Source organism: Chiloscyllium plagiosum, chromosome 27, assembly GCF_004010195.1.
Source record: "Chiloscyllium plagiosum isolate BGI_BamShark_2017 chromosome 27, ASM401019v2, whole genome shotgun sequence".
In the NCBI taxonomy this organism is placed as follows: Eukaryota; Metazoa; Chordata; class Chondrichthyes; order Orectolobiformes; family Hemiscylliidae; genus Chiloscyllium; species Chiloscyllium plagiosum.
In genome coordinates this window covers 39,833,113-39,847,957 of record NC_057736.1, presented here as the reverse complement: position 1 = coordinate 39,847,957, position 14,845 = coordinate 39,833,113, and the positions used below count along the sequence as shown (strand labels likewise).

Below are 14,845 nucleotides of genomic sequence, written 5' to 3'. Positions count from 1 at the left end.
GTGGGAGGAAACTCATGCAGACAGAGGAAGAATGTGCAAACTCCACACAGATAGTCATCCAAGGATGGAATCGAAGGCTGTGAGGCATCAGTGCTAACCACTGAGCCACCATGCTGCTCTATCCTGATGTAAACATGTAAAACAAAAGGTCCAAAGATGTGCAGGTCAGGTGAATTGGCTATGCTAAATTGCCCCATCATTCAGAGGGAAATGGGTCTGAGTGGGTTACTCTTTGGAGTGTTGGTGTGGACTTATTGGGTTGAAGGGCCTGTTTCCACACTGTAGGGAATCTAATTTATCTCTAAACCACACACTCAAATCCTGGATGATCCTCACTCAGTACTCAATGGCAATGCCCACCCCCCCACCATGTAACCTGCGTGACAGCATCCTGAACCTACACAAAGACACAACAATGACTCCCTCCCCTTACACAAAGTAAATCACCGTCGTAAATGTACTGACACTGTTTGTCGTCTCCTGTAGGAGAGTTTGGGGAAGTATGCAGAGGATGCCTTAAGCTCCCCAGTAAGCGAGAGCTCCCAGTGGCCATCAAAACACTGAAAGTTGGCTGCTCAGAGAAACAGAAGCGCACCTTCCTGACAGAAGCAAGTATAATGGGGCAATTTGATCACTCGAACATCATCCGGCTTGAAGGAGTTATCACAAGAGGTAGGTGTTTCTGTGAAAATGTCCGTGTGACTTGAATCGCTGTTGTCATTATCTAGCAAGTCAACCTGCTAAAAGGTAATATGCACAATTTAAGAAAATGAACAGATTTTAAAACCTCCAGAACTTGTGGTTGAATCACTTAAATGGATTTGTTCTGTGGTAGTTCTCCGATGTGAGTTTCTCAGTAGGGGGTAAATTAGTTACATATTAGATTATTGGGCATCTCATAGTGGTGCTTGATGGGATTGCTGTAATTAAGTCGAATGGTTTCCATGCTATAACTGTGGTGGTGTTTCTCCTGAAGGAATAGCTATAAAGGATTTTCTGCTGCTCAACATTGGTAATACTGAAGAGATCAGGAGAATAAAATTGAGATCAGTCATGCCCCAGCAACAGAAGTAAGAAGCATTTTGAGAGTTCCTCCAGCTGCTTCTAATGTGGCCAGTGTGTTCACTTCATGCTGCAAGTGTCATATATAAGTTTGGAGCAGAACTAAGCCACCATCCTTCAAGCCTGCTCAGTTAGTCAATAATATCATAACTGATCTCATCACTCCATATTCCCATTTACCCCAGTAATCTTTCAGCCCCCTCTCTTATCAAGAATCTATGTGCCTTGAAATGATCCCAAGACTGTTCTTCTGTCACCTTTCAAGGAAGGGCATTCCACAGACTCCAGACCCTAAATGAGAAAAGCATTCTTCGTATTTTTGTCTGTTATGGACCAGACCAAACCCCCTCAAAATATATTAAGAATATTGTCCAGACCCTAAAGGCAAGTTTAAAAGCAAGTATAAGGTGTTGTGTTCCGCATGCAATTTCAACTGGTCAAACTACCGGGCTTGAAGCAAAACACTCTTTATTATACACTGTAATTAAAATGTAAACAAAAGAAAGAAGAAATTGAGTAACTTAACTCGATTGTAAAACGTAACGTGATTTAACTACTAATTAACAACTGTCACAATATAGTACATCCCATAAACGCACCCTTAGGCAAAGGCAAATTCAGTAAAATAGATTTTATCACATCGAATTCTCACAGCAGCGAGAACTTCAGCTTTTAGCTGTAACAGAGAGAGGAATAACAGTTTCCACACCCCAGCAACTGCTGAAAATTAAACTAACATCCTGGTTCTATGGGAACTTGAACCCACCCCTTCATGTTGCTTCAGTTGTTCCAACTATTTAAAAAAACCCAAGGCCTCACAAGCTGTTTACTTTATTGGTATGGACCAGACTGCTCAACACCTATATCTCAAACTCTCTTCATTAAAAACAGGACAAAGTGCACCTCTTAAAGCCATAGTATCATCACATGTCTTAAATGGACAATCTTTTAGTTTTAATCAGTGGCCCCAAATTCTACATATTTCCACAAGAGGCAACCTCCTTTCCACATGCACCCTGCCAACACCGTTCTGGATCTTATATGTTACTATCAAATTGCCTGTCATCCTTCTAACATCCTGCAGATTCAAGCCTAGCCTGATCAATCTTTCCTCATAAGACAACCCATCCAATCCAAGTTTTAGTCGAGAAAATCTTCCAATGCAGATACATCCTTCCTTAAATAGGGAGACCAATACTGTACAAAGCATTCCAGAGGTGGTCTCATCAATGCACTGTATAACTGAAGCCTATCCTCCCTACTTTAATACCCCTTGAAATAAAAAATAATGTTCTATTCACATTGCTAATTAGTTGCTAAATTACACACTATCCTTTTGCGCTTCATGTATTAAGACACTCAGGTCCTTCTGCACCTTAGAACTATTAATCTCACACTAGAGTTTTTTTGTTCTTTCTGCAAAATGGACAATTTTACCCAAATTTATGCTCGATTTGCCAGATTTTGTCCTGCACATCAAACACATCAACATCCTTTTAGAACATAGAACAATACAGCACAGAACAGGCCCTTTGGCCCACGATGTTGTGCCGAACATTTGTCCTAGTTTAAGCACCCATCCATGTACCTATCCAATTGCCGCTTAAAGGTCACCAAAGATTCTGACTCTACCACTCCCACAGGCAGCGCATTCCATGCCCCCACCACTCTCTGGGTAAAGAACCCAGAGGGTAAAGAACCCGTGGGCGGCACGGTGGCACAGTGGTTAGCACTGCTGCCTCACAGAGCCTGAGACCCGGGTTCAATTCCCGCCTCAGGCGACTGACTGTGTGGAGTTTGCACGTTCTCCCCGTGTCTGCGTGGGTTTCCTCCGGGTGCTCCGGTTTCCTCCCCTCTGATCATCTTATAAACCTCTATCAAGTCACCCCTCATCCTTCGCCGTTCCAACGAGAAAAGGCCTAGCACTCTCAACCTATCCTCATACGACCTATTCTCCATTCCAGGCAACATCCTGGTAAATCTTCTCTGCACCCTCTCCAAAGCTTCCACATCTTTCCTAAAGTGAGGCGACCAGAACTGCACACAGTACTCCAAATGTGGCCTAACCAAAGTCCTGTAGACTTCTTATGTAATCTTCACAACTTCCTTTCCTACTTATATTTGTGCCATCAACAAATTGAGCAGCCAGATCTTTGGTACCTTCATCCAAGTCATTTATATAAATCATCAAGCATTGAAAGCCTATCGCAGCCCTCCACTCCCTCCGTTCCAACCCCAACCTCACCATCAAACCAGCTGACAAGGGAGGCGCGCCTATCAGCACACCATTACTTGTCAATTGAAAATGGCCCATTTATGATTATTGCTTGTTTCCTGTTTGCTAACTAATTTTCTATTCATGCCAATGTGTTCCCTCTTGACCATGAACTTCTGTCCACAATAAGCTTTGATGTATCACCTGTCTAAATGCCTCCTGAAAATTCACCTACAATATATCGACTGGATTCCCTTTAACCACAGCACATGTTACTTCCTTGCAGAACTCCAATAAATTGACAAACATGAAGTCCCTTCCATAGAATTTAACTCTGCCTGATTATCTTGAACTTTTCTAAGTGTCCTGCTGTAATGTCTTTAACAATGGCAGCTGAAATCTGCCCTCAATAAATGTTAAACTGACTGTCCTGTGCCCTCCTGCTTTCCGTCCTCTCCCCATTTTGAATAAAGGAATTAACATTTGCTACTTTCTATTCTAATGGCACCTTTCCAGAATCTATCAAAATTTGGAAAGTTGAAACTATTGTATCAACTATCTCATTAGCCACTTCTATGAAGATGAAATTGTCAACCACAGCTCCAACAATATACTCAGTACCACTTCTCTGGTGATTATAAATTTCACAAATTCCTCCATCTCTTCCATGTCCAGTAAGTGCTCAATTGCTATTATGGGGATGTTCATTTCTTGTATCCTGTACACTAAACGCTGATGCAAAATACCTGTTCATTTCATCTATCATCTACTTATCTTCTGTTATTCTGGCATCTTGTGTACATAAGAAACGAGAAAACTGGTGCTGCCATGATGTCACTCTGCTCTCTGAGCTAACTTCTTTCTGAACTTGTGCCACACAAATCCACTCAGTTTCTTTGCTTGTGACTGGCTTTATTTCAAGGACCAAACTACAAAATTGCAGTTTAGAAGAATATCTACTATTGCAACGGTTCTGGAAATATACAGAATATTTTTGGAAATGTTGTGGCGAGTTGCTAGGTTTGGTCAGGAGTGTTGCTGAATCGTTACAGGAAGGGCACAGGATAGTTAATGTGAATATTGTGGGAGCATTGATAGTGCGGTTGGGTCTGTAGCACAATTGGGAAATGGAGCAGGGACTACAGAAAGGGAAAATTTTCAACTCCGGAATGGCAGTGGGTGCATCTGTCTAGGGTACCAAATGGTGCCTGATGTGGGATGTCTGTCAACACGTGGTTAACTTGCAAGACAGTATTATTTAAAGCTCTTGTCACTTTGTATCACAATTCCACAGACTTGAGCATAAAACCTAGGCTGACGCTGCAATGCAGCACTGAGGGAGAGCTGTACTGTTGATGATGCCAAGTACAAACTGCCATGGCATTATTTTGAAGAGTTTGTTTTGCATCGAGAGTATTTTTCGGCCACCGAATCATCACCTGACATAATTGCACAGTGCTTTGAAATATCCTAAAGTCATGAATGACACTTTGGAACTGTATTGCCCTTTTATCCCTCTTTTGGGTCACCTCCAAACTGCAGCGTAACATTGAAGCTCGGTGTCGGGTGATGGTGCATTCAATGGTGCCAAGCACAAACTTCCATTGAGGTTATTTGAGGGGAAAAGACATCTCCAGGCTTCGGTTGGTTAGGAAGTGGCAAGAGAGGAGGCCCAGAACCTGCATGTCCTTGGCAGAGTGGGAGGGGGAGTTGAAGTGTTCGGCCATGGGGTGGTATGGTTTGTTGGTGCGGGTGTCCTGGAGATGTTCTGTGAAGCGCTCTGCAAGTAGGCAGAGGATGGTGTGATGTATATGGAGGTTGGTGGCGTGGAAGGAAAGGATCGGGGGCAGAGGGGGGTTCTGTCCTTGTTGCGGTTGGAGGGGTAGAGTTCAAATGCAGAAGTACGGAAAGTCGCATCATCCTCTGCCATTTCTGCCACCTACAAATGGACCCCACAACCAGGGATATATTTCCCTCCCCACCCCTTTCTGCTTCCCGTAAAGACCATTCCCTCCACGGCTACCTGGTCAGGTCCACGCCCCCCAACAACCCACCCTCTCTTCCTGGCACCCTCCCCTGCCACCGCAGGAATTGCAAAACCTGCGCACACACCTCCTCCCTCACCTCTATCCAAGTCCCCAAAGGAGCCTTCCACATCCATCAAAGTTTCATCTGCACTTCAACACATGTCATTTACTGTGTACATCGTCCCAATGCGGTCTCCTCTACATTGGGGAGACCGGTCGCCTACTCGCAGAGCGCGTCAGAGAACATCTCCGGGCCACCTGCACCAACTAACCCCATCGCCTCATGATCGAACACTTCAACTGCCCCTCCCACTCCGGCAAAGATGTACAGGTCCTGGGCCTCCTCCATCGCCACTCCCTAACCATCTGATGCCTGCAGGAAGAAAGCCTCATCTTCTGTCATGGAATCCTCCAACCCATGGTGTCAAATGAGTTTCACTTGTCTCCTCATTTCCCTCCTGCCACCTTATCCCAAATCTAGCCTTCCAACTCGGCACCGATCTCATGACCTGTCCTACCTGCCAATCTTCCTTCCCACCTATCTGCTCCACCCTCCTCTCTGACCTATCATCTCTACCCCCACTTTTATCTACCTATCGCACTCTCAGCTACCTTCCCTCCCAGTGAAGTGGGGAAAGGCCACTGCCTGAGGTCTGACTGCTGAAGTTAAATTGGGGTCCGTTCTGTTATCGGACATCCCCCCCCCCCACACCACCCAACTCAAATACACGTAAAGTCTTGCACAACTAAGAAATGCCTTTGATTTGTTTGTTGGATAGAGTCAAACTCCAATCTTTCTTTGTTCCTTCATGTGTTACTGTACAGATCTGAACTGGTTTAGTAACTATGTATGCATATAAAGATGCTTTTATTCTTGAATATAGTGTAATTTTGAAATGTAAGAAAAAAGGATTTGCGGATTCATGATGAGGACATTTTGAATTCAACCTTCAAAGGTTTTATCATGTCAATTCTGAGCTGCTGTGAGCCATAACCCTTTAAAATACCGAGACTGACTCCATAATGTTTCTGAGGTCCCTGACTTGCCTCTCTCCCCACCCTGCACCCAGAAAAGACACTGCTGAAAATTGGGAAATCTGGAATCACAATGCGCCCACCATTGTTAAAGGGCTCGCTAACCATCCTGACTCAGCAAACGTCTAGATCATAGTGCGCACCAATGTGTATTGGTGTTCAGTCTTTGAACTGGATCTACTGCCAGGGAAATTGCCCTGCGACACAGAACGAGCACACTTTCAGAAGACAGATCAGTCGGACAGTTCTCAATCACAAAACAAAACAGAAATTGCTGGAAAAGCTCAGCAGGTCAGGCAGAATTTGTGAAGAGAAGTCAGAGTTAACGTATCAGGCCCAGTGACCCTTCCTCAGAGCTCAATGTTTGAAGCAGAGTAGCAGCGTGATTGTGGAGAAAAGGCAGCGTCCAGACTGGTTGTGGTCTTCCAACACCACAGTTTTTGACTCTGATCTCCAGCATCTGCAGACCTCACTTTCTCCAAGAGTTGTTAGTCAAATAGCATTCATAATAGGTGAGAGAAGGATGAAGTCATACTACATCAAAGAAAGAATTTGCATTTCCCTAGCACCTTTCATGATTTTAGGCCATTTGAAGTGATTTTCCTCACCCATTCCATGAAACATGGCCACTTTGGCTGAGAAAACTGAGCAAAGCCCCGTATATCGAAGGGTGACTATTAGATCAGACGTCCCTCAGCTTTAAAATGGAGCAGTGAGACCTTCACACCTACCTGAGGAGGCAGATGGGGCCTGAGGTTAATGTTTCTTTGCAAAGATGGGTCTCAGTGAGGCAATCTCTCAGTACTGCACTGGAAGTTCCATCCTAGTCCATCGGCTCTGAAGTGGGATTTGAACCTGTAACCTTTTGATTTAGAGGTGAGACGATTAATACTGATGGGGCAGTTTATTCAAGCCATTATCTTAAAGTCTGGAGTAGTGCGGTAGCTGAGAGATTAGTATTGCTGCCTCACAATACCAGGTACATGGGTTCAATTCCACCTGTGGGTAACTGTGTGGATTTTGCACATTCTCCCTGTGTCTGTGTGGCTTTGTTGCAGTTTTCTCCCGCAGTCCAAAGGTGTGGATGTCAGGGTGGATTGGCCATGCAAAATCGCTCGTAGTATCCAGGGATGTGCTGGCTAGCTGGGTTAGTCAGGGAAATGTGGGGTTAGGTGAGATGCTCTTTGATGGGCCAAGTAGCCCTAAATTGTAGGGAATTTATTTTTAAAATTTCCTTTTCGTTATTGCATCATTTAGAAATAAAATTCCTTTCAAAATGTTTTATTGAAACAATGATTTAAACCAACATTGAATGCTGCTCCAACATCCTAAACTTTGCTTTGCTCGTAATATTGTTTGTGTAGAAGCTGCAGATATCTGATTTTTAAAGTACTCTGAGATAGGATGTCACCCTGGATGTACAAAGTATTTGCTGATTGTAATTTTTCAAAATTCTTCAATTTTTCTGTTACTGTACTTGCCTGGGGCTGTAAACTAATTAAAACAACACGTGACGGTTGGAGAACTGTGTCTTGTGAATGAGAATGCCTTTGTTCAGTAATTTCAGGTTTTCCCTGTGCATTCTACAGCACTATATTCTAACATCACTAACACTGTGATTCCTTTTTTGCAGGTAAACCCATGATGATTGTAATTGAGTACATGGGAAATGCAGTGTTAGACTCCTTCTTGAGGGTAAGGCGTCAGATTTATCTGACCTGTTTTTAAGCCAAATAGCTTCTAAAAATGGATGCCAATGAAATTGGAATACTCTTCCCTTTGCTGGATTCCCTGCAGCTCCAACAAGACTCAAGTATCTTGACACCATCACTTCTCGATTGTCACCATATCCACTCGCTCCCTTCATTACCCAGACACAGTGGCAGCGGCGTGTACCATCTACAAGAAGCGCTGCAGCAATTCAGTCAGGTTCCTTTGACAAGCCCACAACCACCTAGAAGGATAAAGGCCACTGATGGTAGGGAACATCTCTACCTGCAAATTCCTCTGTAAACCACACACCTTCCTGATGTGGAACTGTACCAGCCTTCACTGTTGGCTGGATCTACACCCTGGAACTCCTTGCTAATGGCACTGTGGCTGTTCCTTACCCCAAGGACTGCAGTGGTTCAAGAGGCAGCTATTCACTACCCTCACAAGGGCAGTTAGGGTTGTGCAATAAAAGCTGGCAAAAGCTCACATCCCACAAATTTATCACATTGTTTCTGAAAAGAAAAGGATTACATTTTTATCCAAGCAGCAATGCACTGCATCATGTGTTAATGAAACACAGTGTGATCTCTCACAGTCTGGAGTTTTCCATCTTAGCAGACAAAATGCCAAGTGATACTCCAGCTAGAACGAGTGAAGAAGCAGGAAGGAACACTCATGGTTTCTCTTAATTGTCCCCCGATATATACCTAAGAGTATCATGAACATTTGACTTTGTGCGGTGAATGACCTCCTGATTTTTGTTTCTAAATACTACCCCATCTCCTAGCAGAGCCATATTGCAGCAATTTGACTGTGTTATAGCAGAAAGAGGGGTCCATTGGCTCATGAAGGCCATGACAGCTCTAAGCAAGAGCAGTTCAACTGCCCCCACCTTTTGTTTTAATACTGCAAATTTTTAATCATCAGTTGCTTATCTAATTATCCTCTGTAAACTGCAATCTAATCTATCTCCACATTTTTAGAGCGAAGAGAGGGCATGAAAAATCTTTGGTGGATAGGATCAAGGATAACCCAAAGGCATTTTATGCGTATGTGAGAAACATGAGAATGACGAGAACGAGGGTAGGTCCGATCAAGGACAGTAGTGGGAGACTGTGTATTGAGTCGGAAAAGATAGGAGAGGTCTTGAATGAGTATTTTTCTTCAGTATTTACGAACGAGAGGGACCGTATTGTTGAAGAGGAGAGTGTGAAACGGACTGGTAAGCTAGAGGCGATACTTGTTAGGAAGGAAGATGTGTTGGACATTTTGAACAACTTGAGGATAGACAAGTCCCCCGGGCCTGACAGGAATATATCCTAGGAATATGTGGGAAGCAATAGAGGAAATTGCAGAACCGTAATGATCTTTTTGTCTTCACTGTCAACGGGGGTGGTACCAGGGGACTGGAGAGTGGCGAATGTTGTCCCCCAGTTCAAAAAAGGGAATAGGGATAACCCCGGGAATTACAGGCCAGTTAGTCTTACTTCGGTGGTAGGCAAAGTAATGGAAAGGGTACTGAGGGATAGGATTTATGAGTATCTGGAAAGACACTGCTTGATTAGGGACAGCCAGCACGGATTTGTGAAGGGTAGGTCTTGCCTTACAAGTCTTATTGAATTCTTTGAGGAGGTGACCAAGCATGTGGATGAGGGTAGAGCAGTGGATATAGTATACATGGATTTTAGTAAGGCATTTGATAAGGTTCCCCATGGTAGGCTTATGCGGAAAGTCAGGAGGCATGGGATAGAGGGAAATTTGGCCAATTGGATAGAAAACTGGCTAACCGGTCGAAGGCAGAGAGTGGTGGTAGATGGTAAATATTCAGCCTTGAGCCCAGTTACAAGTGGAGTTCCGCAGGGATCAGTTCTGGGTCCTCTGCTGTTTGTAATTTTTATTAATGACTTAGATGAGGGAGTCGAAGGGTGGGTCAGTAAATTTGCAGATGATACGAAGATAGGTGGAGTTGTGGACAGTGAGGAGGGCTGTTGTCGGCTGCAGAGGGACTTAGATATGATGCAGAGCTGGGCTGAGGAGTGGCAGATGGAGTTCAACCCTGCCAAGTGTGAGGTTGTCCATTTTTGAAGAACAAATAAGAATGCGGAATAGAGGGTTAATGGTAGGGTTCTTAGTCAGGTGGAGGAACAGAGGGATCTTGGGGTCTATGTACATCGATCTTTGAAGGTTGCCACTCAGGTGGATAGAGTTTGTAAGAAGGCCTATGGAGTATTATCGTTCATTAGCAGAGGGATTGAATTCAAGAGTCGTGAAGTGATGTTGCAGCTGTACAGGACTTTGGTTAGGCCACAGTTGGAGTACTGTGTGCAGTTCTGGTTGCCTCACTTTAGGAAAGATGTGGAAGCTTTGGAGAGGGTGCAGAGAAGGTTTACCAGGATGTTGCCTGGAATGGAGAGGAAGTCGTACGAGGCTAGGTTGAGAGTTCTCGGCCTTTTCTCGTTGGAACGGCGAAGGATGAGGGGTGACTTGGTAGAGGTTTATAAGATGATCAGAGGCATAGATAGAGTAGACAGTCAGAAACTTTTTCCCCGGGCACAACCGAGTGTTACAAGGGGACATAAATTTAAGGTGAAGGGTGGAAGGTATAGGGGAGATGTCAGGGGTGGGTTCTTTACCCAGAGAGTGGTGGGGGCATGGAATGTGCTGCCTGTGGGAGTGGCAGAGTCAGAATCATTGGCGACCTTTAAGCGGCAATTGGATAGGTACATGGATGGGTGCTTAAGCTAGGACAAATGTTCGGCACAACATCGTGGGCCAAAGGGCCTGTTCTGTGCTGTATTGTTCTATGTTCTATCATTCTCAGGCTGTTTATTCCATTTATGATCATTCCTATGCTGCCCTTATCTTAAACTTTTATCCTCTGGTTCTCTGCATTTCATGATTTTGAACAATCCTATCAAATCTCCATGCAATCTTCTCAAAGGAACTTAGTCCTCAGTTCTCAAACTAACTCATGACTGAACTCTCTCATCCTCTGAACCATTCTTATTAATCTTTCCTATAACTTGGCGAAAGCTTTTACATCTTCCATGTTACCCAGACTTGGACACAGTACCCCAATTGAGGTGGAGCTGATATCTTACAACAATTCAACAGGAATTCTTTGTTTGAAGGCTGATTAGCTCAGGCGCCTGGACGACTGGTTTGGGAAGCAGTGTGGTGCCAACAGCATGAATTCAATCCCTGCACTGGCTGAGGTTAACATGAAGGACTCTCCTTCTCAACTTCTCCCTCAGATTAAAACACCGCTAATCACTTCTGTTAGTGAGCTTTGAGAAGATTTATAGCTCAGGTTGAGGTTCTGGATGTAGGTTTGCTCACTGAGCTGGAAGGTTTGTTTTCAGATGCTTCGTCACCATATTAGGTAACATCATCAGTGAGCCTCAGGATGAAGCACTGGTGTTTGGCTTTCCTTGGTTTGATGATGTCATTTCCTGTGGCGATGCCATTTCCCATAATGATTGTCATTTCCGGTTCTTTTTTTTTTCTCAGGGCGTGGTAAATGGGATCCCAAGTCAATGTGTTTTTTGATGGAGTTCCAGTTGGAATGTCATGCTTCTAGGAATTCTCATGCATGTCTCTGTTTGGCTTGTCCTAGGATGAATGTGTTGTCCCAGTCGAAGTGGTGTCATTCCCCATCCTTATGTAAGGATACTAATGAGAGTGGGTCATATCTTTTTGTGGTTAGTTGATGTTCATGTATCATGGTCGCTAGTTTTCTGCCTGTTTGTCCAATGTAGTGTTTGTTACAGTTCTTGCAAGGTATTTTGTAAATGACATTAGTTTTGCTTGTCTGTATAGGGTCTTTCAAGTTCTTTAGCTACTGTTTTAGTGTGTTGGTGGGTTTGTGGGCTACCATGATGCCATGGGGTCTGAGTAGTCTGGCAGTCATTTCCGAGATGTCTTTGATGTAGGGGAGAGTGGCTAGGGATTTCTGGACATATTTTGGGTTGTTGGGTTGTTTGGGTTTGTTGCTGAGAAATCGGCGGACTGTGTTTATTAGATGCCCGTTCTTTTTGAATATACTGTCAAGGCGATTTTCCTCTGCTCTGCGTAGTTCCTCTGTGCTGCAGTGTGTGGTGGCTCTTTGAAATAATTTTCTAATGGAGCTTAATTTGTGGATGTTGAAATGATTGCTTCTGTAGTTCAATATTTCATCCATATGTGTTACTTTCCTGTGGACACTGGTTTGAAGTTCCCCATTGGCTGTTCGCTGTACTGTAACATCTAGGAATGGCAGTTTGTTGTTGTTTTCCTCCTCTTTAGTGAATTTTATGCCAGTGAGGGTATTATTGATGATCTTGAAGGCTTCTTCTAATTTGTCTAGTTTAGTGATGACAAAGCAGACCCAAAGCTTAGGTTGGATGGTTGGCAGAGCTGTTTGTTCGAGTCTCTGCATTACTGCCTCTGCTAAGAACCCTGATATCGGAGATCCCATGGGGGTTCCATTGGTCTGTAGGTTTTGTTGTTTAAGGTGAAGTGGGTGGTAAGGCATAGGTCCACTAGCTTGACGATATTGTCCTTGCTGATGAAGTTGGTAATGTTTGGTGTATGTGTCCTAGGTTCTGCTAATAGTGCAGTCAGTGTTTCGTTGGTCAGGTTGATGTTGATGGATGTGAACAGAGCTGTTACATCAAAGGAGACCTCTTCTATCTTGGTGTCTTTAATGGTCTTCAGGAATTCTTGGGTGGATTGGATGGAGTGGTGTAAGTCTTCCACTAAGTGTTTTAGTCTTTGGTGTAGCTGCTTGGCCAATCTGTAAGTTGGTGTTCCAAGTAGCGAAACTATGGGTCTGAGGGGGGCTCCTGGTTTGTGAAGTTTGGGTAATCCAGAGAAGCGTGGTGTGTTGGATCTGTCTGGTTTCATTTTTGGAAGTGAGTCTTATTTATTTCTCCAGATTTCTGAGGTTTATTTTTGAGTAGGGTTGTGATTCGGTTCTCTAGTTGGGTCGGGTCTATCGCCACTTGTTGGTAAGTGTTGGTATCTGCAAGTAGTGTGTTCACTTTCTCAATGTAGTCACTTTGATTTAAAATGACTGTCAAGCGTCCTTTGTCTGCAGGATAACAATTTTCTTTCCTGTGTATTGAGCGTGTTTCCTTCCTTTATCCTGCTTAATGTTGGTGCAGCTGTCTGTCTGTCTGGTTTGCTAGGTTTCTTCTGTGAGTTGGTTGTCTTTCAGTCTTGTTTCTAATGCTGTTAAGAAATCTTTCTTGTCCACATCCTGGAAGTTGTAATTTAATCCTCTTACTTCAGTGTCTGTTAAGGTTCAGTCAGATAGGTTTTTTACCCATGCTTCTGTTTTGTCAGTGTTGTTATTTTGCATAAGCTTGTCTAGTTTTTGCTGCAGGTCTAGTTATTTTTTTCATTTTCTGTGTTTGTCACTGTCTAATGTCTATGGTCTTTTGTACTGTGTCTGTCCATTCATAGTCTGTTGCATTAGTGAGTAAAGTCTTTTGGCGCAAAATTCCCGATTGTATTTATGGAGTCTATTGTGGGCATCATTAATCATTTCTCTAAGCAGTCTGTGGCCATATTGCTCTGCTATTCTTTTGGCTAGTGGGATGATAAGGGGAAGTTTGTATTTTAGATATTTAGGTAGTACATGTTTCTTTAGGCATTCGTGCAGGAAGTACAGCTGTTCGCAGGTGGTGTTCTGTCCAATGGCATCAGTTTCCCATTTTCGAGCCTGTTTTAGAATATTGTGCCCATAGCTGTTAGCGAATTTTGAGAAGATTTGTAGCTCAGGTTGAGGTTCTGGATGTAGGTTTGTTTGCTGAGCTGGAAGGCTCGTTTTCAGATATTTTGTCACCAAAATTCACTAAAGAGGAGGAAAACAACAACAAACTGCCATTCCTAGATATCACAGTCGAGTGAACAGTCTATGGGGAACTTCAAACCAGCATCTTCACAAAAACAACACATACGGACCAAATATTGAACTGCAGAAGCAGTCATCCCAACACCCACAAATGAAGCTGCATCAGAACATTATTTTAACGAGCCACCACACACTGCAGCATAGAGGAACTACGCAGAACAGAGGAAAACCATCTATACAGTGTATTCAAAAAGAACAGGTACCCAGTGAACACAGTCCGTCAATTTCTGAGCAACAAAACACATCCAGAAACCCTAGCCACTCTCCCCTACATCAAAGACACCTCGGAAATGACTGCTAGACTACTCGACCCCTTGGCATCACGGTAGCCCACAAACCCACCAACACACTAAAACAGCAGCTAATGAAATTAAAAGACCCTATACAGACCGCAAGCAAAACTAATGTCATTTACAAAACACCTTGCAGGAATTGTAGCAAGCACTATATTAGACAAACAGGCAGAAAACCAGCCACCAGGAAATAATGAATATCAGCTGGCCACAGAAAGACATCACCCACTCACTAGTATCCTTACAGATAAGGAAGGACACCACTTCGACTGGGACAACACATCCATCCTGGGACAAGCCAAACAGAGATGTGCATGAGAATTCCTAGAAGCATGACATTCCAATTGGAACTCTATCAACAAACATATTGACTTGGATCATTTACCACGCCCTGAGAAAAAGAACAGTAAATGAAATGACATCACTAACCCAAGGAAACTCAAACACATAAAAAGAAAGCGGGCTACACCACCAGTGCTTCATCCAAAGGCTCACCGAAGATACTACCTACTACGGTGACGAAACATCTGAACACAAACCTTCCAGCTCAGCAAACAAACCTGCATCCAGAATCACTTCTGTGGAATGGGATATTAATCCTATC

General features: G+C 43.7%; 1 protein-coding gene across 3 annotated transcripts in view; it reads left to right on the top strand.

Annotated features, from left to right (window-relative positions):
- Positions 1 to 14,845, top strand: part of LOC122563736 (ephrin type-A receptor 7-like) — a 593,437-nt gene that overhangs the window by 536,360 nt on the left and 42,232 nt on the right. For all 3 annotated transcript variants that reach the window (XM_043717892.1, XM_043717890.1, XM_043717893.1), the window contains 2 exons: positions 487 to 672; positions 7,973 to 8,034. In XM_043717892.1, the coding sequence (XP_043573827.1) occupies positions 487 to 672; positions 7,973 to 8,034 (248 nt within the window). The remainder of the gene's footprint in view (positions 1 to 486; positions 673 to 7,972; positions 8,035 to 14,845) is intronic.